At 38.8% G+C, this 26,286-nt stretch overlaps 2 protein-coding genes across 10 annotated transcripts in view; one reads left to right on the forward strand and one right to left on the reverse strand.

The window, feature by feature from the left end:
* On the forward strand, window positions 1-18,203 carry LOC101474893 (homeobox-containing protein 1). 3 transcript variants are annotated; one of them, XM_012920272.4, is made up of 10 exons: window positions 1-176; window positions 5,726-6,217; window positions 7,340-7,425; window positions 7,528-7,638; window positions 9,560-9,716; window positions 9,803-9,885; window positions 10,119-10,214; window positions 10,650-10,744; window positions 11,706-11,789; window positions 11,890-18,203. In XM_012920272.4, exons 2-10 carry the CDS (start codon window positions 5,727-5,729, stop codon window positions 12,220-12,222), a joined length of 1,536 nt encoding a protein of 511 aa, XP_012775726.1. In that variant the 5' UTR covers window positions 1-176; window position 5,726; the 3' UTR covers window positions 12,223-18,203. The 3 variants fall into 3 exon arrangements, with proteins under 3 accessions (XP_012775726.1, XP_012775729.1, XP_004539827.1); XM_012920275.4 differs by having other exon boundaries at window positions 10,653-10,744; XM_004539770.4 differs by having other exon boundaries at window positions 10,656-10,744.
* A 2,096-nt stretch (window positions 18,204-20,299) lies between these two features.
* Window positions 20,300-26,286, reverse strand: part of kif13ba (kinesin family member 13Ba) — a 51,783-nt gene continuing 45,796 nt past the window's right edge. For all 7 annotated transcript variants that reach the window (XM_004539766.3, XM_076891810.1, XM_004539769.4 and 4 more), the window contains exon 39: window positions 20,300-26,227. In XM_004539766.3, coding sequence (XP_004539823.3) covers window positions 26,022-26,227 — 206 coding nt within the window. In that variant the 3' untranslated portion in view covers window positions 20,300-26,021. The remainder of the gene's footprint in view (window positions 26,228-26,286) is intronic.

Raw genomic sequence — 26,286 nt, forward strand, 5'->3', positions numbered from 1 at the left:
CATGGCGCCTGTCTGCCGGACAAAAGGCGAATCTGTCTGACGGCGGATTGAAGCCCAATTAGAAGCAGAGGAGACATTTTGGGAAAACTGTCAGTGTCTGTGTGTCCCTGCGCCCCGAGGCGATAGATATATGGTAAAACAAACATCCGCGGAGGCTCTTGGACTGGAATAATAAGGTAAGTTAAGTCCTCCAGCTCCAACTACTGCTGTCTTCAAACGGTCCTGCCAGGAGCCCGATGCATTTCCTTTTTTCTGTCTGATAACTGCAAACTCCTTAAAAAATCCCCAGTGCCACCGCAGCGGTGTTTTCCCGCGGCGGTTAAGTTTCACACTATCAAAACTGATATTAGCGGTTTTGTCTGAAAAATAACGACTCGGGCTCTCATTCGGCGGGTGTGTAGTTCTCCAAGAGTCACTTAATAAAAAATAATGTCAACTTTTCCAGTTGCTGTACAATGCTCGCTAATGCGGTGCACTATGTATTCCAGCAGAGCGTCGTAATTACGCTGAATAATGAAAGTCATAATAATTGCCCTATTCTACTGTGTTTACTAGGAGTTAGTTTATAAGATGTATGCCGAATTCATGTATTGTTATCCATTATATGTAAAACGTATTAGGACATTTTCTATCGAGAAGTCAGTGTTTTCCTCGAAGCAGGAGGAAAATAAAATCCAGTTTTCTTTAACGCGATTCGGCGTTGAAGTTGACGATCTAAAGACGGACCTCTGCATCGGATTTACCTTATAACATCTGGTGACAACAGTCGACTAGTTTGTCTTGCGTTTCAGGTTTAGAGTCCAGTTAAAAAGTTTCCTACTGTAATTTAAGGACTTTGTGCATGTGCACAGCTGGCACATGTCTGCTACCAGTTCATGCCACGTCTGGATAGGACTTTAAGTAGGTCACTGGGTTCAGGAATGGTAATAGCTTTCCTAATGTCTTTGACTTTATTTGCTCTACTTGAAGAAAGAAAAGTCATAACCCACAGTGTGAAGTTTTGTTTTTGGTTTTTTTCAGGGAGACAGCTGGATTTATTTATTTATTTTTGACTGATTATTAGTTAAAAAGATCTGTAGAGTAAAGTTTAATGCCCCAAAGAGACAGGTATCCTACAGTCTCAAGAGGGAAACATTCAAATTTTTTTTTTAAGAAATAGCAGATGGAATCAGTAAGAATATGAATTCATTCTCTGAAGCTAAGTTTGGAGAGAGAGAGCAAACCTTCACCTTGGAGGTAGCATTTGCAACTCAAAGGATGCTAAGGGTTCAAAATGGTCCGTAACATTTGTTCCAGATGCTGAAGGTCACTAAGGGTGACACCAGCAATCTTGGAGCACACCTTGACAGATTTGCCACGCTTGCTTCTGTTTTTAACACAAGGAGAGTGGCAAATTATAGATGATGAAAACGAGGAACTTCCTTAAAAAGAGCAACCGTTGATTTCCTTTTTTTTTGTTTTTTTACATACAGCATGAATCAATCATATTAGGCACTGTTCTTGTCTGCACCTCAAAAAGGAAGTGTGTGCATATGTGTGTTTTCATGTACTCCATACAGTGCTTAGCAGGCATGAGCCAGTGCCAAATACTATTCAATTATCGGTAAATCTGTCTGTGCTTGCACACATATCCTGTTATTTATCTGCTGGTTTTGTGACAAAGACTATCAAAGCTACACACATCCATTTAAAAGCTAGACAGAGGGATATTATTTTACTGACATTGTGGCATCTTATGAAGGGCGTTTCTCTGATTTTGTTTAAATGGGGTGGCACAAAAGAAGAACAAGGCAGGAGGGGCCCACAGAAAATCAGAATATTTGATAAAAAGTAAATACAGTGCGGGAACTTGGTGCAGAAAACACTGGGAAAGATTTTTCAGTGTTTCAATGGGCGTTGTTTTGTATTAAACCGACCCTTTATTTAAGTAGGGTTATGAGTATTATTTAAGTAACACAAAGGTATTAAAGGTTTACCATCAAAATATACCGGCAGAATCGTAGACGCTATATTATCACATTACAATTATTGATTCTTTGATGTGTATATAATTTTAATGCTTTAGCTGGAGATGCTTTTAAATACTTTATATGCCACTGAGTAGCTTTATCGATAATAATACAGCATAATATCACGTAATTTATATTTTTAAAAGCTCCAGAATATTAAGTAATGCAGCTTTAAAATAAATTGTATGGAGTACAAAATGTGGCAAAGAGCATCATATTGAGTAGAAGCGCAAAAAATACTTAAAGTACAAGTACATTAAAATCCACTTCAGTAAAGTGCTAGTGTACATTTACTGGATACATCTGCTATTTCCTTATTTTAACAATGATTACAACTGTTGAAGATTACATTTGGACTGCTTTAACAAGGTACCTTGTCTGTCTGTGCTTTATCTGTGTTATCCTTTTACCAAAGTTAGTGTGGTTGCCAGACGGTGTTAACATTTTAATGGCAAACCTCAGCTGGCTGGATGAAAACCTGATATGGAAGCTACAGTTTCAAATACAGCGAATAAATGTTGGTTTCCTGCCTTAATATGGTTTACTGTTAGTGTTCTCTGCTGAAAGGAAAGGTGGATTTTTGGTGGCATTCACTCATGTCTGCTAGGCATTGTTAATTGACCTCTATCTGATTACTTTCTCATTTGCCTCCTCATCACATGTTGTCACATGTTTAAAATTCTGTCTGTCTGTTCCTGACTTTGCAGAGAAGTAATACAACAAGTAGAAAAAAATCTGTGTTAGCTAAAACTTTTTGTGAGGTTTCTTTTTTTTTTTTTAAACCTCTTAAAGTCCCGCTGGCAACCAGTGATCAGGTTAGGGTTAGATTCAGAGCTGCTCTTTGCATTTTGTAACTTTAATTAGAAAAGAAAAGCTATAGTCAATGCAAGAGTCTTCTATTCTTCCTGAAATTATGCTTCTTTGTTATGTAACTAAAATGCAATGCCAACCCTGGTGCTGCACCTGAGCAGTTCACTGTTGACCCGCTGGATGTTAAGAGAGGTTCAGTTTGAGACTTTAAAGCCAGACTTTGATGAGTTCTTCTAGTTTGCACTTACGGTACATGAAATCTTTGAAAATGCCTTGACTGGATCTTTCTTTGTTTAAAAGTGGAATAAATATAAAAATCTAAAGTCAGTCCTTGGCTTCATTTTTTTGGTAATCTTCCATTGTTAATGTTAATCTTAGGTTACAAACTGAGGTTGAATCTCCAGAATGTGAAGGTTCAGATGTTTTTAGTTAGAAGCTTCTTCAACCTTTTTCTTTTAAAGCTGTTTTAGTCAGCATGTCTTCCTCGGTTGGACCCCACGTCTCCTCCAGTTTCATGTGGATTAGTGATATTACACCTAAAAATTTTTCACTCTTAAATGCTGGACTTTATCTGTCCTTAATTGTCCTTTCTCACATGGGGCACGTGGCACTATATAGTTGCTCCAGAAGCGTTGTCACTACTGGCAGTCCTGGTTCAGGTGAGGGTGATGCCTGGGTGGAGCGTGTAGGAGGGCGCCCACTCGCTCTCTCCAAATTCTCCAGACAATTACTCTTTTTAATTTCTCATACAGGCGCAATGGGATGTCGCAAGGACTTTGCACTAGGGAGCTGGCAAGTTAAAGAGTTTTTAATGCTCAATTTGATTGAGTCGGACATTTACGTTCTCACTTACAGCTCCGCTGAGTAATGAGGAGAACAAGTGCAGCGCTGCAGTGAATGTGTGAAAGACAGTTCCCCTCAAAATAAACATCTATTTTTAGTATGCACAAAGATCAACTGATTTACCAGTGGTACTTGGTGTTAAGGCATATTGTAAAGAATACAGATGTTTCCTTTTGTGTTGAATTTGTGTTAGAAGTAAAAAAATAAATAAAAAAAAAACAGCCAAGTAAAGCAAACAGACTGTGAAACAACTGAAGATATGTTTGATTTTTGAATACGCATAACAAAATGTTGCACAGGTGATCGCGATCAGTGATTATCAAATTAAATGAAGTATATAAATAGTTTAGATAATCATTTTTGTGGTAACGTTTTCTTTATTGATCTTGTGTATCAGTCTAACTTCAGTATGAGTCATCCTCTGCAGCAGGGAGGGAAAGTATGAAGCTTTGCTGCCTGAAATGTAAATTTTTCTTGGCATTCTTCCCAAGATGCAAACACACACTCACCCGCAACCTCCCTCTCTTATATCTGTACGTGTTGATATGCCTGCTGACTTTGATTTTCTGCTGTGGCCTGTTTTTCTTCTCTGCGCCAGAAAGAAAAGCACTGAGACAGATGTTTTATCTCTTATTTCTCTGTTTATCTTCCTCGCTTGCTCTCCCGCTTTCCTCCCTCGGTTCAGCCTTGTGACTGTTATGACAGTTTTTTTCAGAAGTGACAAATTCACTGTGCAGTTATAGATAAGAATTAAAATTTAATGCGCCAGGGCTGCATTGAGGGGGGAATGCATTTGATTTAAAAATCATACAATAGCACACAGTGAATTGGGTGAATAACATATTTGTGTAACTTTAAAATGATTAGAGGAACCAAAAGCTCATCAGCTGTAATAAAATGCTTATTAAATGTGTAGGAATGCGCTTCATATCTGGACAGCAGCTGCTGAGTGGTGACGTCTTACTGTGTGTGTGTGTGCGTGTGTGTGTGTGTGTGTGTTGTAAATCTGCAGGCAGGAAGTTACCAGATGTGACTATACTGGCATTTTTTTTCTGTGATTCTTTCAGATGTGAAGCTCATTGTGCAGAAAAAAGTCTGCAATGAGCTAAAAACTAGTGATTTTCATTTTGTTTCATAAAACTTGCACTATTTATGGAAAGCATTTATTTTTCTGACTAGTCATTTCAAGGTATGCATTTTTTAAACACCTCTAAAGTGTTTAGTTCTGTTGTCAGTACATAGAAGCACTACGCATGCCTGCATTGCAAACACTTCACAGCAGTCATGAGGATAGTGTTACTGTGCAGTGGGCACTGATTACTGTCAGCTAGAGGTGGGCGATATAGCCTCAAAATTATGTCACAATATTTCGTGAAAATGTGCAATAATGGTGTTTTTCATCATGTTAAAAAATACTGAACAGTGTTTTGTTGATGCTTGTAGCTTGCTGGCAACAGCATATAGAAGTGTACCCAAATAAAGGGCGTTTTCAATCTCTCTTATCCAGTGAGCTGCTATCACTGATGACACACTACCTAATCCAAAGTGTGAATCTATTGAAGCAAGCTACCAGCAGCAGCAGGGCATTATAGTGCAATAGTGATGACACAGCATTATATGCAGTGACATGGCATAAGTCAAATGTAAGCCAGTGTTTTTTCTTTTCTTTTTTAGTGTTTTCTCTGGAGATTTTAAATATAAACTAAATGCTTAACACTTTAGTTTAACCAGAACTGCATCAGTTATTTCCATCTGCCATTTGCTCTTCCCGTCATATGGAGTTCAACTGGCAATGCTTGGTTAATTCATTTGTTTACATTTGGATTGCACATCACGGACTACCAGCATCTCTCCTTCCTAGACTGGTTGTTTGTTTGTTGTTTTCACCTTCAGCTGAAACAGTTTTCTTGCTTTTGTTGGAGGTTGTTGAAATAAGGGACTGTAAATGCATGGCGTTGCTATAGCAAAGGTATTGCAATATGACACTTTTATATTATGTTAAAATTTATACCAGTGTTAGCTCAGACAACTCTACTAAACAGTTTTAAAATAATCTCGTACAGGATGTTCCAGCAGTGTGAGGAGCCTCGCTTCACCATCGAGCAAATTGACCTCCTCCAGAGGCTACGGAGGACGGGCATCACCCAGGCAGAGGTTCTCCATGCTCTGGACACCCTGGATCACCTGGATCGGCAGCATGGGCACAAGTTGACCCATAAACCTTCCTATATGCCACCTTCGTCTTCCAGCACTGTCGCCGCCTCTTCTTCCATGACTTCTACCGCCACTCAGACAAGTTTTCCCAACAACCGCCTCTCATTGTCCCCTAATAACAACTTTGACACCACCTCCCCACCTCTGCCTGTTCCGGTAGCCTCACCTAATACCATAACAGCAGTAGTGCCAAACGGTTTGGTTGCCGTTACCAATGGGAAGCTTTCACCACCCCGGTTTCCTCTTGGGGTGGTTAGCGCTACTGTAACCACACCAGGGTATGCGTTTGAAGCTAGTGAAGAGGACATAGACGTTGATGAAAAGGTGGAGGACTTGATGAGGTAAGAACAGCCCTTTAAATGGCAGGTAAAACGAGGGCACACCAGCTAAGAGCAGATTAGATGTTCTAGAAAGTTATTTTGGAGGTTGTTTTTCAGGGTGTGCATTCAGACAACAAGATTAGGAAACAGCTTTTTTTTATTGTTTTAATTTGTATTAAATGTTGACTACAAGAGACAGCAATGATTTTATTTCCCTTTACAGGACTCACAAAGGTGATATTTCTGGTTTATTGGAAGGGTTAGTTTGAATGAAAGACTTCAAGGCTGAGGAGAAACTGGCTAGTTTGCCAGATCTACATCTAGCAATCATAAAGCACAGCAGACAAGTGCTTTGTCAAGTGTTTTAGTCTGGTACTCCATGCCGTAAATGCCAGTAGACCAGCCTTCCCTTGATTCAATAATATAACACCTAGAAATTTTTTTTTTTTTTTATAAAATAGTTTTACCGGTATTTTTGAAATACATACATGTAATACTTGCATGTACACTCAATTGGAAAAGTCAGCATAGGAGGAACCTGCATGTATGATATTTTGATAGTCAGCCCTGGTAATGAGTGACGGAAAAGGGACTCTTGCCAACCAACTGCATTTAGTGCTACAAAGATTATAACACTATTTTCTTTAGTTTACTGCAAAAACAATAATAATTTGGAATTCAGATAGGTGCATGTTGCTTTTAAAGACACATGTACAGTAATTTGCAGCAGCAGAGGGTATGTGTTAATACAGAGGGTCCTGATTCCTGACAAGGCTGCTTGTAGCTCACTCTGAATATGAATATGATGCGATGATTGCTGCCAAACAAATACTCACACATACAAAATGAACACAAGTACACACATCCAGTCTAGTGCCTCTCATCTGTAGTCTGCAGCCAGACGGCAGCAATCAGCAGTATTGATTTGAAGATGTGTGAAAATGAAATCAAAGGAGAAGGAGAGCAAGGAATATTACAGCAGCACACATTCAGGTACAACAGCCTGTAATGTATATTTGAACTGCAGACAGTTATATCTGGTATAAGAATAGTGATTGTTGTGTTGCCGTGTGTTAATTAATATCAGGCTTGTAATGTTGAAAATTTAAATGTGTTGTACCTTTTTCTTCTCCCTTCTTGTAGGAGGGACAGTGCTGTGATCAAGGAAGAGATTAAATCCTTCCTGGCGAACCGACGTATATCCCAGGCTGTGGTTGCTCAGGTAACAGGTGAGTATAAATTGAATCTGTTTGGTAAAACACAAGCAGAAATGTTGGTGTGTGAACAAGCACCAGACCCCCACAAGTGTGACTCTGGTCCCGCTCCTCCAGGGATCAGTCAGAGCCGGATCTCCCACTGGCTCCTACAGCAGGGCTCGGACCTCAGCGAGCAGAAGAAGCGAGCGTTCTTCCGCTGGTACCAGCTGGAGAAGACCAATCCTGGTAACAACTAATTTCTCCAACAGCTCCACATTTCTCATAAAACTTTTCTGTAACTTTTCCACCTGTGGAAAAAATACTGTAAAATAAAACAGTAGGAGGGAGTTTTTTAATAACTAGTGTGCTGCTTTGAGTGTGTGACTCACTGTGTTGTCTTTTTTTTTTTTTTTTTATAGCAAGAGCGAAAGATTTTTTTTTTTTTTTTTTTTTTAGGCTTAATCAGAATCAGAGATGTTTAGACACGAGTCAACAACTAATATTGAATATTTAAAATTACAAAAGAAGCTTACAGCCAGTAATAGATCAATAATAAATAATAAGACTTTGGATTAAAAGGTTCACAGCAAAAACAAAAAAATTGACAAATACAATTAATTGAGAGACAAAACTGGTAAAGACAGAAGACGACAAATTTAAATTGAACAATTACTAAAGCATTCACTCTAAAGGGAGCATTGTAATGAATTCCAGGTGGTCTAAGCATAGAAGAGTTCTGCCAAGCTCAGACAGCTTGTGGGACTTGCATTGATAGATAGTATCCGTGTAAATTCTTTTGTAAGAAAAGAAAACTTGTTTTTTTTTTGTTGTTTTTTTACATTTTAGGAATCTTGAGAAGGCTACAGTTATGGAAACAAAGTGTGGAATAAACAATGGCTACATTGTGTTAAACATGGGATCAGCATATTGGAATGTACAGAATGGAAAAACAGTGGAGTCTACTTCTAGTTAGCACGTGACCTCCCTATAGGGAAAACAAACTGTCGTGGTGCTTCTTCCAGATATTATGACTCTTATCTGCCTTATTAGCTTGTTACTCTATAAAGTACTGATTCCCAGTCGGTCTGAAAAAAAATACAACTTAAGAATTAAGAATGTAGTTGACCTGTCCCTGAAAGCAGGTTCAACAAACGGTTTCTGGTCATCATCACCCAACTTGAATTTTCATTGGATGAAACTGGAATTTTACATTTGACTTTTATATCAAGTTTTTCTTACCTAATCTAATCAGGTGTAACCTGACAGGGATAAAATGTCTGTGACAGAAACTGGAGATAAAATTCTGGGAAAATGGACACTGGTTACTTATTTGCCTGTGCTATTAGTTACACAGTAAAGCAACAGACTCTGGCACATTTCCGCCGTCAAAAGGAAGTTTTTATTAAATGAAATTAAATTAAATGTTTTTTGAATAGTTTCTGACCAGCAGTGGGCTGAAACAAAGTTATGTTTTATGGTGGAGTTCATTATTTCTGCCATTACTGGGTAAGAAATGCCTAATAAGATTTACAAAAAGTCTTCTTTAATGTTTTTCAGTATAAGCATTTATAATTTGGGCACTCTTACAACCATAGCAGAGATCTTTGTAAGGAGTTACAATTACTAAGTGTTAAGCGATAGTAGCTGTTTCAAGTTATAACATATGTTAACATTAATGTAAACATATTAAAAGAAATGTGTAAGTTATATAGAGCTATCTACATGCTAATCAGCTAGATTTGAGATATTTCAAACAGATGCAGATCAGATGACTGGATCTAAATTGGATACAGATCCTGGAGCGGCTTGAATCCATGATCCTCTCTGCAGCTGCATATTGAAAAATAAATGCTTTAAAATATATTTAGTTCAGAATGTTAAAGTCCTTTCAGCCTCGTCTAAGTTAGAAATTAGTTATTCACATCATCACCACCTCTGACTGACATTTTTCTATCAATGTGACCAACTATGACATATAAGTTAGTGATCATTAATCAGTGTATTATGTGTCTAAAGATTTATACAGAGACAAAAGTTTGATTTAGACAAGGATTGCTGTGGTAATGTACAGTAAATGCTTCCAATGGCACGAAACTGACTTCCAGAACCTACTAATTTACAGAACCTAGTAAATCTCATTGATCTTTTGTCATGTTTGATGCTCCAGGTGCTACTCTGGCAATGCGAGCCACCCCCATACCACTGGAGGAGGTGATGGACTGGAATCAAGCTCCTCCTACATTTGGTTCGGCCCCCGGGGGCTTCCGTCTGCGACGAGGGAGCAGATTTACCTGGAGGAAGGAGTGTCTGGCTGTCATGGAGGGGTGAGGATGAGGAGGGGTACTGATGTAGAATTGTAGAACTGATGTAAGAAGAATTGAAAGTAACAAAGTGCAATGTGTATCTGCAGCTATTTCAATGATAACCAGTATCCCGATGAAGCCAAGAGAGAGGAGATTGCCACTGCCTGCAATGCTGTCATACAGAAACCAGGTACAGTCTTACTGGCAAAAGGTTGTGAATTGCATCCCAAATTAAGTATTAGTGATTGGGGAAACAAATTATTAGATTTGCTATTTAGTATAAATATGTTAACTACTTCTTTGGCTTAATATGTATTTATTAATTAGAAGAACTGCAGGATCCCAAACTTAATTTTTCTAACTGCATTGTAAAGCTAGTTATGTCCTAGACTGTGTGTGTGTGTGTGTGTGTGTGTTTTACAGGAAAGAAGCTGTCTGATTTGGAGAGGGTAACATCCCTGAAGGTCTACAACTGGTTTGCAAACCGCCGCAAAGATATCAAGAGGCGTGCTAATATTGGTAATGTCTACGTCTGTATTTGTGTGTGTGTGTGTGTGTGTGTGTGGGAGTGAAAGAGAGATACACGTTAGATGTTGTATACTACACTATGGTTTGGTGTAAATAAATAAAGAACCCACAGGAAATCACTTGTGCTGTATCTATGTGCTTAAGAGCATTATGTGCAAGTAGCACGCACAAGAGCTTGTGTTTCACTTTAACAGAAATCCTAATTGTGTGAGGTTCTTTTTCTGTGTCACCCAGTTCACACTAGTATTGCTGGTCATCACAATAGACAGTGTTAAATTTCTCGCACACCTGAAGAGGAAACAGGATGTTGTTTTCTTTCCGAGAAGAGCAGCTTCTGAATAGTTGAATCACTGTTGTCCTTATTTTGAGTGTGTTGCTGTTTTGTAGCTGAGTCGATATGCTATGATGACGTTTGTGTTTTTGAAGAAGCAGCCATCTTGGAGAGTCATGGCATCGAGGTTCAGAGTCCAGGAGGTCAGTCCAACAGCGACGACGTGGATGGCAACGACTTCCCTGACCAGGTAAACTATATACGTGAATTCCTACATCTTAATGTCTGAACATAGAAACACAAACCCCCTAAAAAGAACAAAGCAGGAACTCTGTATTTTTAAAGTTAATTGCCTCTCTGATTTTCCCCATGAGAACTGTCCTGGTCTCCATAATTGTTTTTCAAGGGGCTCGGCATAACCTCAATAAGCCATTGTTATTAATGACACCCACAGCTGTTGCTGTTGTGATTATGTTGCTCACTTGTGCACAGCTTGTGTTTGTGCTAGATTTTTTGCTTCTCAACACTTGTGTTGGACTGTTGTATGTACCATATATCTTGTGACTTCAACGACTCTGTATCACTACAATGACAACTGTCACAATGTTGACTATTTATGTAGAAAGCATGTAGCAGTTCTGCGTCTTTGCTCTGTAAATCTGTGGATGATTAGTTTGTAATGTTAGCAAATTACTTGATCAGCCCAAAGCCTTTGGATCAAATGGTCTACCTGATCCTTTCAAGGCAGTGTTCTCCCACATGAAACCAATTGCATGTACCGGTAATCAGTGTTACAGGGACACTACATTTAGCAAGTATTTGCAGAAGAAAGAAAGTTCAGGGTCGGATTTGGTCTTGAAAACTGAAATGTTTGTCACAGTCCTTCGAACAGAAATCACTCCACAGATTGTTAGAGACAACAGAGTGTTGACGATCTTCTTTATTTACAGTCGGTCAATACTTAGGGAATAAAAAGTGTTTGACACATGAAAAAATAGCAAAACACAAATGTAACTCGCTCGTATTGCTCCAATATGAGGAGAAATCTCTCCGATAAGTCGACTTGGCGTGGGAATTTGTTCATAGTGCTTGTATGTTTAATAAAAATTAATGTTTGGCCCCAGTGTGTGAATGATCAAAATCACAGGAATATATGGTGACACCGATAACTTGCCTCTGCCTTGTATAACTTGTTTGCTGGTTTTTCACAGGGCTGTGAGGTGTCCTTATTTGATAAGAGACCTTCAGCAAGGCAGTTCAGTTTCAGTCGAGCTGACCTGTCCTCTCCAACCCAGGTACAGCTGGAGCACATCTACACCCGCCTTACATTTATCAGCGATTCCACACGGAGCTACAGATCCACTCAACCTTCTTTTTTCTTATCCCCTCACTCAGGTTCCCACACTGCTTCCGAGCTGGTTTTCTGCCCTGGGTAGAGGGGGCGTGTCTGGACAGAGGGCCGCATCTCTTATTGGTCGCTCCCTAATATCAGGCGCGGTTCCTCAGATGGAAGGTTCCAGACTAACAGGTGTTTCCTGGTCCCCTCCTTCCCCCTCTCTCCAGGACGAGCCCACAGTTCACAGTGCCCTGTCCGAGGCCCAGGATCCAGTCAGTTTGGAGAAGGCGGCGGCAGTGAGTGACAGCAGCCCGGTGGTAACCAATCAGGGGGATGGCGCAGGGTGCAGCGTGGGGAATGACATCAAGACGGAGACTCTGGAGGACGACTGAAAGGAGGGGCAGATATCACAGCTGTCAGAGCGATAAACAGGTGTCATTATATGCAAGCAGATTTTATAGGAATGTAATAATAAGTGGAAAAAAAATGACCAAAAGTCGTGTAAAGTCCAACCCTGAGATACCTCCCAACCCTACCTCCAACCACCAACCTGCTCTGCTACGCTCGTATAGGCATTATTATTGTATTATAATTATAATATTAACAATAAGCTTTTATTTGTTAGTGTTCCCCAGCAACCTGTGGAAAATTTAAAATGTACCTAAAAACAAATTCAGCAAAGAAAGTGAAATAGGACGCACCTATAAGGGAACACATGCTGTAGCTGTCCGTTTTCTTTGTTGATTGTTTATGTTGAGGCATTTTAAATCTTCCATAGAAGGCTGATAAACAGGACTTTCATGCATTGTGCAGATTTTCTTGGAAAACTGCTTTTTTTTTCACAGCAGGACAACACTGTATTTGACATGGAATTCCAAACATTTCAGGGTCTTGCACTGTGATCACAACACAACTTAACAGCCTCAAAAGATAAATGCGTTCATTTTAGTTTATATTAACTGATAGTTATAAAGTGTTGCAGCACATTTCATCACAGTTCTTTATATTTTATATTTAATCTTAGGGTAACAGCATATAAGTAATCTGTCTCTGGGCCCAAAATGTCTGAAAAATGTTTAAGAAAAAAAAAGAGAGAAAAACAGTATGAGCCTCCCCTGCCTGATAAGATAAACTCAATGTGTAGAAGCAGCAAAGGCCATAATGATTGAAACACCGATAATGCAATTTTATCATTACTAAATCTTTCAGGATTTATTGTTTTTACTTGTATTCAGATTTTACTTGTATTCGTGTGGTTACTTATATGCTGCAAGTTTATATTGAAAATTCAGCCGCCTAAGGTTTTCAGGCACTAATTTGGACTTAAATGTGATTTATTTCTATTTACAATAGTGAAATTACCCTTTATAAATATTTAAATACTGTGAATTTAGTAGCGTTTAAACTAATTAGGGCCTCAGTTTCCAGTGAGAATTTAAATCCTGTATGGCTTTACTTTGCTTCCAAATCAATAACAAGTTTTTTTTTTTGTTTTTTTTTTCATTTTTTTGTTTTGTTTTGAGAGAGTTGTATGAAAACTAGAAACCTGGGCGTCCTTGTGACCGGGTGACGTTTATTCATTCGTACCCAGTTACCTGCTGGATTATATAATTAATAATCAACACATATCATTCAGCTGAGAGGAAGTCAGTAGTGTCAAAAAGCTGTTTAAATACTAAAGATTAAAATGTAAAGTGAATAAATACAGATGGGTGATAAATTAAAGGAAACTGAACCACTTAACTGAAACTGAACCTACAGTGTTAGGATCCAGTTTGGGCCTGTTTGTCCCTGTAGAGGGAAAGGTCACAATAACTCTACTTTCCTAATAAGGGCGTTCTCTTCCAGGCTGGCAGTGCATTGTATCTTTAGGCATGCAGTCTGCATATAGCTTTCAGACGTGCTTTAAGTTTTTCTAAACATGGTCTATCTTTTGATTTTCATTTTTTTTTTAAATGGTTATCTTTTGAGGTGAAAAAGCAAGTATGTTTGGTGTTAATGTCACTGGCTGGAGGCCATTGATTGGTAAACATTTGGTGCTTGGAAAGCAGCTGTGGCTGAGAGAGCCATTCATAAACTGATTGGAAGATTAGTGGTTCAGTTTGCACGTTGAATTGTCCTTGGGCAAGATGCTGAACCCCATATTAACACATTTGAGATGTTCAATACGGGTGCTGATATGATAGTTAGTAATGTAAAAAACCTGATATTCCGACTATATTGGCCCATATGTTTTTTCTTTCTCTAACATTTGTTGTGTAGCTATTTATTTACTTGTTTACACTCTGGTTTTTGTGTTTGCATTGTACCAAACGTAGACATTTGAAACGTGTTTGCTGTTGTAAGTGCTGATGCAATAGATCGGTAAGTGGCTAATATCATTGCCCCCGATGTATCTATCAGAGCGCGAGTGTTTGCACCATATTCTTAAAGGCCCATAGTATGCAAGCACTATATGAATACAGGTCTATTTAACGTTCACCAGTTTGGCAGTGTTGGGTTGTGCTTATTTTGTGTGAGCCGATGAACAGAAAAAAATGAGCCAAGAAAACAACTTTTGAAAACAGAAAGCAGACTCTTGTAAGCTGTGAAGTCACCAGAATTACACTCACTTGGGCACCTATGGGAGAATGTGGGCTAGTTAGAGAGGACTCTGAAAACACCAAATGAGGGAATATGTTTTGGAGGAATGCTGTTCATCCCTGTAGTAGAGTTTTAGAAATTTGGAGAATCACTGAATTTCCAGTGCATGAAGGGCCAACACCTTGACACGACATTGGGTTTTTCCTTTAATTTGTTACCCATCTTTCTAATATGTGTGTGTGTGCGTAGACACACAGACTATACTTAAATACAGTATATCTATCCAAATCCATTTCTTTGTACACTATATAGACATATTAGCTTCAAATGAGAGAAACTATCAGTATGAGTCTTATCATGTTGGTGAAAGACGAGTGAAACATTAGCCAAAGTATTAAGTTTTAAAATTTTGTGTATTTTCTGAGTGTATGATAATCATGGATGAAACTGTGTGTTTGAGATATGCTAATCAAAGACGCATCAGATGTGTTAAAAACTATTTCAAGCAAATGCATCATTTTTATATTCTTTTTCAGGTATATCTGTGTTTGTGCTCGATATGCCATGTGTTCAAAACACACACTGTCACTTTTAAGCTGTATTTTCATTTTGAATGACACTTAATTTGTTTATGGTGCTTTGAGTCCTTGTTGATATATTTCACTAGTCACTAAGACTGACTGACAGGCCAGAGGAGGTTATTTCTTTTGAAATCACCATAAGAAGAAATCTCCTTTAATAATTAAAAAACCAAGTAAATATTTGAGGTAAAATTGAGGATATTTAAGGTTAGTACAGCCATTGTAGAAGTATTTTTAAAAGCTGAAGGCATGGAAGCGTCTAATAAGCCATAATTTAACTGTCTAAGTCAGATACACTCCTTGGTCTTCACATGTGGGTTCAAAACACCCAAGACAATAATGGCGAAGAAGTCCAGATGTGGGTGACGTCACAGCGATGCCGTCTTTACTAAACTGCTCGTGGTTCATATTGTTAAAGCTCCAGAACCCTAAAATAATTTCCAGATCAGTTTTGTAGTGAATACAAAATCATCCACCGGTCAAAAGTGAGTAAGGGCTCTGGGGCTTTTGGTTTAAACGCCGTCCTAGTCATGCACTCCCAAAATGTTCTGCACACTAAGCACCGTGCTCGGAGCGTTTCAACTACACTAACAGAAATGTCATAGTGATCCAAGCTTTGTACGTACGTCCTGTTCCACCAGAGTCAAGGAGGAGACATGGCTCCTCAGCTGCTTAATGTTCCGCTGATGAACATTAAGATAATTGAAAGATATACGGTCACAAGTATGTCTGAAGGATCCAGGATTTTAACTGAAGATTTTGACAAAATTTTGACTCTGGCTTTGGCTGAAAATGAGCTCAAGTTTGTAGGCGAGAAAAGCAAAACAATGGGTTAAAACACGCTAAAAAAAAGTAAGGATGACTGCAGTCTCCAGTATGAGCAACACGCACACAGACAGACACTTACTAACCTTTAAAACAAAATAAAAAAAAGTGAGTGCAGCTCAGTGGGGGATCACTGCTGACACTATCATTCAACACTATCAGTCCAGCTCTTACATTTGCTTACCTTTTACAGCTGACACTAAAACCTTCTCAAAGGCTAAAACATTAATAATACTACAGTGCAGTGTAACACTTGATAGAAACCTAAATGCTTATGAAGGTGCAGCACACCTCAGCTTCATGCTTAAGTGCCTCATTTTTCTCAGCGCACTAACAGAGGATCAGTGCATGAAGAAGACTTCTACAATGGCTGTACATTTTTAACCGTACTAATGCAGGCGAGTTAATAACATGATGTTCTGTTACACTAAAGCGGCTTCATTCAAACCGGTTCATCGTCACCAGGTGCTTTACAGGCTAAGCTACTAGTTCAGAGTTTAAAAACTCAACATATATACCTCGCTCCCTCCCATTCAGCTATAAGCTACTCCCCGCAGGTTTGTTCACAGCTGCTTCAATGTGAATCAAAGCTTCAAACTAACTGTCGAGCTGATTTGTGTCAGTCCCGTCTGGATCAAACTGTGACAAGGCCGTAAAGATGATTCACGCTGGCTGACAACAGAAGCGTCAGCGGCTTTTCAAAAGGGAAATTTCTCCTCAAACTAGAGCCAGTAAATATCACGTTTAAAGGGAATTTACTCATTTATGAGCTCCAACGTCCACCAGGGTCCATAAAATACGAAATAGTCTCTCTGTCATTCTGGTGGATTTCAGTGTTTCGGGCTAAATGTCTGAGAAACTTTGTTGCATGGTGGAGGATTTCTTTAATTGTGCGGCAGCAGAGCTGTCCTGGGTGTCTTTGCTTTAAGCATTTGAGACATTATTAGTCAGTTATGTAGCTTTCTGTCATTTAATGATTTACACCAAAATTTACAAACCCATCAAAGGGTTACAGATCGTTTTTTATTTAGTTTTTTTCTTTTTAATCTGCTAAGCAGAAGCCTTTCTGAAATGAATCTATGGATTCATTTAGGCCATTGTGCTATTTTGAGATTATTCTTGTTTGCCTTCATGGTCTTCTGATGACATTGCATTTTGGAGGTCTGAAGCAGCCAGTTAGTGTGAGTTTGTGTCATTTTAGCTATTTTGTACATAAGAAAAAGGGAAAGAAAACTGCAAATGAAAAATAAAGGCAAGGTCACAGTCTTAGTTTGATTACCCATCGCGGTCTATTAAAACGATTGGATAGATAAATCTGAGGTGGATCTGTGTCAATAATTTGTTAAGCACCACCAGGAGACCTTACAAAAGTGAGAGTAAACACTGATTTAAACGTTAAGAAATAAGCTAAACCTTCTTACATAAAGAACCCATATTTGCTTCTAATAACAGAAACCTCAGTCTTTTCTGGTGTTTACTGTGCTTTTGTTTGTCTGTTTTGATCTAAATGGACTCTTTTTGTGCCAGAAACTGCCTAATACAGTTAAAGTTCTCATAAAATAAAAAGCAGTAGGACAGAAACAGAAAAGCCTTTGCTCGTGCTGCGTGTTTCCATCTGCCTTCAGTCCTCTGTTGCCTTGTTGAACTGTTTTTCTTTGTTTGTTTTTTGGAACATCTACCTGTGCATATGTTTGGCACTGACTACACCTTGACTCGTCTTTACCTGTGCCATATCCCGCCGTCACTTTGGCCGGTGGTCCACATAGTACAGCAAATACTTTATTCAACAGGAAAGTTTGGATGTGCGATGCTTCCTTTAACAAAATCAGGGTGCATGTTAAGGTTGAGACTGATGCCTCTCATGTGAGGTGCTTTCATTCCTCCTTCATTGCTCAGTGTTGTGATATGCAGTTTCACGTTTAAAGAGTTAAAAAAAAAAAAAAAAAAAATCTGTTTTTTGGGTTGGTTTTTTTTTTTTTTAAATTAAGGTGAAAAACACATCTATCATCCATGTGGTCAACGTGAAATGGAGACGCTCCGGTGTTGATGTTCTCATGTAATCAGCCAGGAGGAAAACAAGCAGTGGTTGCCATTTCACTGTGGCAATAAGCTTTTCAATAAATCTCTGTAAAATGAAAAATATCAAACCTCAGCAGGATCTTTGTTGTATCAGTTTAAATTGATTTTTCTTTGTTTATTTGCTTCTTTTCTATTTCAGGATTTAGTGCCTTTTTTGGACAGTAGACTGTTCTGTAATCGCTATGTAGAAACTCTACATAGGCCTTTTGTTACTTTTTCATCTGTTGGATAAACCTTATGTTATATTTAAGGTGTGTTTTTATTGATATTCTATTTACAAGGGAATAAAAACTGATCAGACTCCATCAGTGTGCTGCTGTGCTTTCTTTACCTGCACATCTCACTACAGAATATTTAAGGCATTTGAGACTTTGGATGAAATCTCCGGTAACTAGTGAGCAAACTAAGATATAAATGCGTTCAAGTCATCAGGTTTGACCTGAGTGCCTGCTCTTGTCACTATACAGTCTGAAAATAAAACCAGCACAAGTAAAAGAATTTGACATCCAAATAAGGTCATCTGCTTCCTGAGGGCCAAGAGGTTGTGATTAGATTTCTGCCTAATTTCCAAAGTAGTCATTTGTGGTACTGGAACTGGGGAAAAAGAAATAACCCCACCGATATAAAAGATCTGTAAAACAGCTTTGCGCAATTGCATTATGCGTACAGTGTGATCTGTGCCTGCAACCATGGGAGAAAACTAATGAGTATGTGCAGTGGGCTGGACAACAAGAAAAGAAACCAGAAAATAGGAAAACTTGTTTGTCCATAAGCTTTTTCCCTTTTCCCAGTTCAATGAAACTAGCGTGAAACACTCATACCATTATGATTTAAGCATTTTACTCTTGAAGTATGTGTTTTCCCACTTGAGCCCTGCCCAGTGACACGAAATATGCAAACTGCTCAGTTCTGTAGTCTTACTGCTTTAATAATAAATAAATAATTCGGAGTTCAGTTGAATTTCTTTATAGCTCCAAATCACAACAGCAATGGTCTCAAAGCATGTTGTACTTTAACCTCCTAAGACCCAAACTCTTCCACGGCATGCATTTTTAATTTCTTTGATATTTGGGCTGATTGGGGCCCGATGAATGTAAAAACAAAGAATTACCAGATTTTTTTTTTTTTACCTTATTTTTGTTTTTATGAAAAATCAGGGCCACATATGAGGATATTCGTTTAAAATTTTGGTAGAACAGTAGCAGTATAATGTCCTCGTAAGTGGATATCAGGCCCTTGTAGAGCAAACTTGAGTAAATAACCCAAAATGTGATGTCCACATATGTGGACACCAGGTCCTAGGAGGTTAAGGTAAAACCCTAAAATACTGAGAAACCCTAACAATCACACCCCATATGAGCAAGAGATTTGGTGACAGTGGGAAAGACAAACACTCTTTTAACAGGAAGAAACCTCTAGGCTCAGGATGGAGCAGCCATCTGCAGCTACTGGTTGGATTGATGAAGGAGACGAGACAAAAGCCATGAAGAGGAAGAAAGCCAGATATTAAATGCAGAGACGTGTATTGGGTTAAAGGAATATATGTTCCACAGTATTAACAAAATAATTCCAGTTTAAGCTTCTGTATTTCCTGTTAATGTGGCTCAGTTACCAATTTGGAAAAAGCAGAAGCTCTGAAGTCTTAAGAAAATAGATATTTTCTACATAAAGAAATAAATCTGTTTTAAACTCGACTTAGTTGTAGTTAAAGCAGTTTGAGCCACATCAATTAATACACCAAGTTGAAGGCTGAGGTATCCTTTAAATGAGTTTTGTAATGAATCTGACTGGAATTAAAGTGATTTTAAAGTACCTAATAACTTTTTGTCTTGGCCTTGAGTGGTGTAAACAATCCCGCCTTAACTTGTATATTTGAGTTTTCAGCTGTGACATTTTTAAATCAGAGGAGTGTTCGTCGGAGGACGCACGATTAATTCTGTGCTATAATCTGAGCAAATTACACAGTCTAATGAAAACTTGGCAGCAAGACTGACTCACTTCAATTCATTTGACCTTATTTGAACTTAAATGGGCTGACCAGTAAAACAAGTCCATAATAAACCCCCCAAAAAAGTTGTGGTGTCTTCCAGTATTAAGAATTTATGTATACTATATAAGTGCTGTTTCAACATTACACCCGTTTCTCCACATGAAAGAAACACAACAGGAAATCTGTAAAATTACAGGTAAAGTTCCAGAAAATGGAAAAAAGTTCCAGTGGTGCCAGCTGTGTTTTGAGATAACAAATGAAACAAACAAAATGCAGTTATTTCTAAAAACTTCAAGCATCAGATCTTCTAGGCACAAACAAATACTCTGTTAATATTCCTCTTTTTTTTAATTTTATTTAATCTTATCAGATTAGCCTTCAGATGGTTTTAAAAAAAGAAAAAGAAAAAACTTATTATAATACATGTTTATTCTTTGGATTGCAGCATATAATTACATAAAACAATTAAATTAATCAAAACCCAAACTTGTGCTCAGATTTTTTCTTTTATAATTCTTAATATGAGCATATATATACACACACATACATACATCGAACAAGCACTTGGATGGTGCACTCACACATACAAATGACACATCAGGACAAACCTGCCCTAAGGGATCAATAGTAGCAGTGACTGATAATGATTAGTTAAGATGATAGATGGGCTTTATTAATACTGCTGACCAGGCTGAAGCCCAATAAACAAACACTTGAATATTTAAATATTTTCAGCTGAATGGGTTAAAAGATACACGACTGAAAATAATTTTTTGTTGTCGTTTTTTGCAGGAGTAACAAGAGGAGTAAACTCTCTGACTCGGCAAGCACCAATCGCTCAGCTCGGTAAAAATATGGCAGCTGGTACCTCAGAGGAATATTGATAACAGCCTTTAAAATACACCAGCAGACATTGTATCTTAAATGATGCACATGCAACAAGGCGGCAATGCATCACCCGATGCCCTCATATTGCTCATTTGTGCAGTTTATACTAGCACAGAAAACAGGAACTTGCTGCCAGCAGTGAAAGGCTGTAAAAAAAAAAAAAAAAAAAAAAAAAAACTATAAAAGGGCCTCGGAGCAGGAGGTGGCATAAGCAAGGCCAGAGGTAGTTTCAAGGTGAAAACTAACTACCCAGGCAGGAAAATATGCTTTTGTCCAACACAAATCCAAGAAAATACAATTTCGGAGATAAGATTTCATCCCAAGTAGCTGTTAGGTTGCTGCTGCAGGGCAGTGGTAGGTTAGATTTCACTGTCTAGCTATATAGAAAATTCCCTGTGAGGAAGTCAGGCATGGTACCCACTAGGGGGCGACACATTAGCCTTCCTTTAACTGGAAGAGAGTAATAAACCTGACAGCTCCTGTGGACCAAACCATTAAAAATTTAACCAGACTGGCTTTCTGTGGTTTTGGAATGACCCTTTTGAATACTGCTGAGTTTAGTACAGAGCAGAGCTGAAATTGTTGCTGCTGAAACTAGTCTGGCTCCAGGTTGAAGGCCACATTAAGGCAGGCGGGGGTTTGCTCAAAACCAGTGATCCTATACTCAGCATGCAGCTGCAGGCAGTACGACAGACGATGCAAAGACATGGGATTGAAAATGAGCAAAATAAAAGCAAAAAACCTTAAAAAAAAGAAACTGCGAGGGACAAAAGATTCGTCCAGACCGACATACGCTTGGATCCATATCACAGGAATACAAGTAGAATTAAATGTGGTCCTGATGGTAGTGTCATGGAAACAATCTCTACCTCTAATCTTTATAACTACTGCAGCAGAGATGGAGCCTATTGAATTGAAGCTAGAATATTAAACTCATCCAAACAGCAATTACTAACGCTACACTTCCTTTTGTTCAGTTCTTCTTTAAAAAAAAAGAAAAATAAATCGACCCTTGTTGACGTGTGGATCTTGAGCATCCTGCAGTCTACAGAGCTATATTCTTATCTGTTTTATGCCCTCATCACACTTGATCCACTGCTATGGGGAGCTAAACAGGAGATTGTGCTGGAAGAGAAGTCCATCTACATTGGAGCTTAGCTCTACATTTTACAGTTTAACTTCTGGGAGGAAAACAGTGAGTAATCTTAAATAATCATACTAGGAGAAGGAGAAGAAAAACAGGTAATCTGAAACAAGAAAAAACCCACTTCATCTTTAAAAAACAAAACAAACAAAAAACCAGTTTGTATTTTTCTTCTTACATGTACAATAATTCCAGAAATTAAGTCTTCAATTCCATCTGGAGGCGTTTGTGCAAATGAATTGAAGCGTTGATATGAAAAAAGTGTGTGAAAGATACATGGTCACATGGTTTCTGAGGCACAACAACATAAAAGAACATCCAGAAGCCTGAAGTGATCTCAAACACACAAAGCAGAGCAGACACCAGGACGGGAATTAGTATTTTTTGCCAGTAGAGCAGCGAGGGCGAAGGCTTGCCGCTCTATGCTGAAGTCCCAGGAAATGTACGTGAAACGGCCGCTGACGGTTATTTTCCCATCTTGGCAACGACTCAAAGACACAACTGAATCAGAGACAGGTGCACTCGACACTCACCCACACACACAAACGCACACAGGAACACTTCCTTTATTACCACCGAACCGTTACAGACCACATTATTGAAAACTAACCGACAGAGCACTTCACAACCTGCTAACTAATGACACAACAGGCAGAAACTAGCCAATAAGAGGACTCCAGAGGTCTGGACTTTATGGCCAGACAATAAATACACAGATAATAAAATAGACTGTGGAGCCTCATCTTATATTTCAATCAGTTTCCTGTACAGAAGTGATTCTTCACCCAGAAAATATCCTGCCCATCGCTTCTTCAAGGCTCATACGACAAAGTGCCTCATTCAGAAGAATTTTACTAAGTCATAAAAATATATGGGCCACTGAACCAGGAGCACGGACTTTAGTTTTGTTTGTCAATTCGGGAATTAAACACTACTACTGAGATCCAATCTATCATACAGTATGAGACACGAGTAATCAACTGATTCATTTACAGGTAAATTTACAACGCTAATAGCAGCGATTTTAATTAAATCATTTGTGCAACATTTATTTATTCAAATAAAAAGGCTTTACCAGCTTGTGTGCGATCACTGCGTGCACACAAGCATTTAAGCATAAATAGTAACTTCACTGATGGATCCATAAAGACGATAGTGTTCAGACATAGTGTGTTTACAGTATAAGCACACAGTAATCCAGATAACCGTTCCATCATCAACATCAGGAACCTGAAAACCATTACAGACACCAAAAACCTGCCTCATCCTTCAATAAAACTTATTCAGTTCATTGGGAGGCTCTTTTAAAGGAACCATAGAGCTAAAATACCCCAAGAACGTTCAAAATTAATTATTTTCCACCTTTAAAGCCATCTGGCCGTGCTTCATCCTCCCTCTCTGAGACAAACCGAACACTTCCTCACCTCAGTCTCGACATTACTCCAGAAATTTAGTGTTGCCTTTTCAAAAAGGACCGCCGAATTTAAAAAGGAAAATCCAACAAAACTCCAGAACCCTCCAAAAAACATCTCCCATTATGCAACTCAGTAGCAGCTTTTATTAGAGTCTCACCACGAGATTAATGCATCTGTGGCTTCATGGTATAAATTTATAGAAAAGTGTCATTTGCTCAGGTGTACAGAGCTCCTCCTCAGAGCTACAGGACGTTTTCACAGGCAGTAAAATTTTCAATGTGAACTGAACTGGATTGGCCCTTTAAAGAAGACCTATTATGCTCATTTCCAGGATTTTCATTCTTTCCCATGTGACTGAATACAGTTTGCTTTGTATCACTTATGTTGGAATATCATCCTTTTGTCAGGCCTCTTGTGAAAGCTGCATAAACTCGGGGGAGAGTCACAATTAAAAAGAAAGGCTGACACTTTAACTCTTTAAACAGATTTAACATGTTTCAAATTTTTGCCTCTCTCCTTGGACTTCCATCATGTAACAGATTAAATGACAACTTACTCAAAATAACCCATATTTATATTATAGTTGGACTCAGTGGAGCCCCTCAATTCATAGAATGAAATAAGCTATTTTAGCTCCATTCCCCTCGCTTCAGGATGCCTTTCCTGATTGGCTCCTGAGATTAACCTGAGATGATTAGGTCATATAGAGCCAAGAATATAAAAACTGTCTGAAACAGAGCATTTTGAGAAGCTTAAAGCCTTAGATTTTGGCTTATAGGGATTACTTGTGCAAACATTTATTTTAGATATGATCGTTCACCACTGTAAAAGTACATACAGTACAGGAAATGAGTAAAAGCATAATAGATGTCCTTTAACTTGTAAAAGCACTGCAAACACATATACCATCTTCACTCCTAATAGTGCTTTGGTGCACTGAAACAATTTAAATCACATTAAATCACAAGAATAAAATTCAGTGTAAAAATGTCATCATCCCTCTGGAATGTTTCATAAAACCTAATTTAAAAAAAGTAATAATCCACATGTCTACGATATCTTTTAAATTTTCTTCCACAGATCAGTCAGGACTGCCTCTGGGTTTAACACTTTCCCAAAATGTACTCATAGCTCGTTCTCCCATTTGTGTCAGTATAAAGAAACAAGGACTAAAAACTTACTTTTAAAAAGATCAAATGCATAGAAGCAAATTCACCCTTCTCTCAAGCTTAAGTCACTTTCTTTTCCTCAGCACATACTCTGCCCATTTCCACCTCCACAGCACTAAGGTGCTGCCCAAACAGCGCCTCCTGGTGTCCGGATATCATCAGTCACTTTCAGGGACATGGGAATATCCTGACTGGGATTAAAAATCCAAACAAACAAAAGAATAAAACAAACAAAACAAAGACGACACCAAAGAAAGCCAACCTGTTCTCGTTACCTTATCTGGTCGCTGCATCATAACCACAGACATGTTCTGTTCACGTACAGAAGCTCCTTATCCAACGTCTCCAGTGCAAAAATCAACTTTTAAAGCCTCCCAGTTTCATAGTGGCTTTGTCACGACTATTCCTGCTGTACGAAGCTAATCTTTAACACCATCACGACTACAACATTAACGTACACACAGAGCAACACTGTACAACATTTACACACACACGCACACTGTGCTTTCCCCTCTGCAGTCCCTGAGATCACCTCACACTTAGCACAAGGCATTCTCTTCAACACAAACACGGCTACAAGGAGTTAAATATACAGACAAATGCAAACCAAGCCATGGTGAAGGCACATTCTGGGAGGATCAATCTTCAAAAGAAAATGGGAAAAAAAGGAGTCCGAGAGGGAGAGTCAAAGTGTCAGTCTGCAAATTGGACCTGGAGAGTTCAGGAAGGTGGCAACCGTAGCGTTAAATTCTGGACTATCAAGTAGAGGCATCATATGCAGGGATACAAACATGTCAAGTGTGAAAACGCAGCAAATATCTACTGCCACAATATGATTTGAGGTTTGTGGTACTCAGGAACTGAGATAAATAAATAAAATGTCAAAGAAAAGTGACGCCAATCTTCACTGCCTAATAGTCAGCTTTATAAAATCTTTATGGTCAAATAGGATCATTTGACTTCTTTTAACAACTATTATAGGCTGACAATTAATCGTGAAAGATGAACGACAACAAAAAAAAATAAAATAAGATGGGGCCAGTAAATCCATTAGCCTCGTCCTTTGAAAGTCTTTCATCCCACTGTAAAAATACCTTGCTCCCAACCAAATTACCCTAGTGTGACCACAAAAAAGCCACATGTTTGCATCCCTGTATATCAGCTAAGAAAGCATCATCCAGCCTGCGGGGTTCAGTCCTCACTCCTGGTCCAAATAGTTCTGCTTTTCATTCAGTCTCAGCAGTCTTCCCACTGACTGCTAATCATCTTCCCACATGACAACTGGTCCTCCCACGTACTTCCAAATATCCTGCATAGTCTTTCATTATCTTACTTGAATTGTTCTTGAAAGTTCTCTTTACCGTGTTTATTCTATATCCATCCAGACTCTATGAATGGATGCAGTGAGTGTAGAATCTAACTGTAGGAGGTTAGGCAGTAGGTCAGTTGTAGAGTATGAGCCTGTTGCATAGCTGAGAGGAGGAGGACGACGATTGTGGGCTCCTAGTTTTCATGTCTCAGCTGCTCCAGGATTTGCGATTCTCCCCTCGGCGTGTAACAATGGCCTCTCCTCGCAGGATGGGGACGTGGGCAGAAGGGGTAAACTCCCCTGTCTGCCGATTGGTCCGCTCGCGGGAGGACAGCCGGTTTGGGCGGACCAGCACCCCGTAACCCGGCTTACAGTGGAAATACCGCTGACCTCCGACGGAGCCGTCGTTCTTACCTGCAAACATAAGGTCATCTCCATCAATCGACAGACATTTAGGACTATGGTGGACTGCG

This window comes from Maylandia zebra, linkage group LG1 (assembly GCF_041146795.1).
Source record: "Maylandia zebra isolate NMK-2024a linkage group LG1, Mzebra_GT3a, whole genome shotgun sequence".
Lineage (NCBI taxonomy): Eukaryota > Metazoa > Chordata > Actinopteri > Cichliformes > Cichlidae > Maylandia > Maylandia zebra.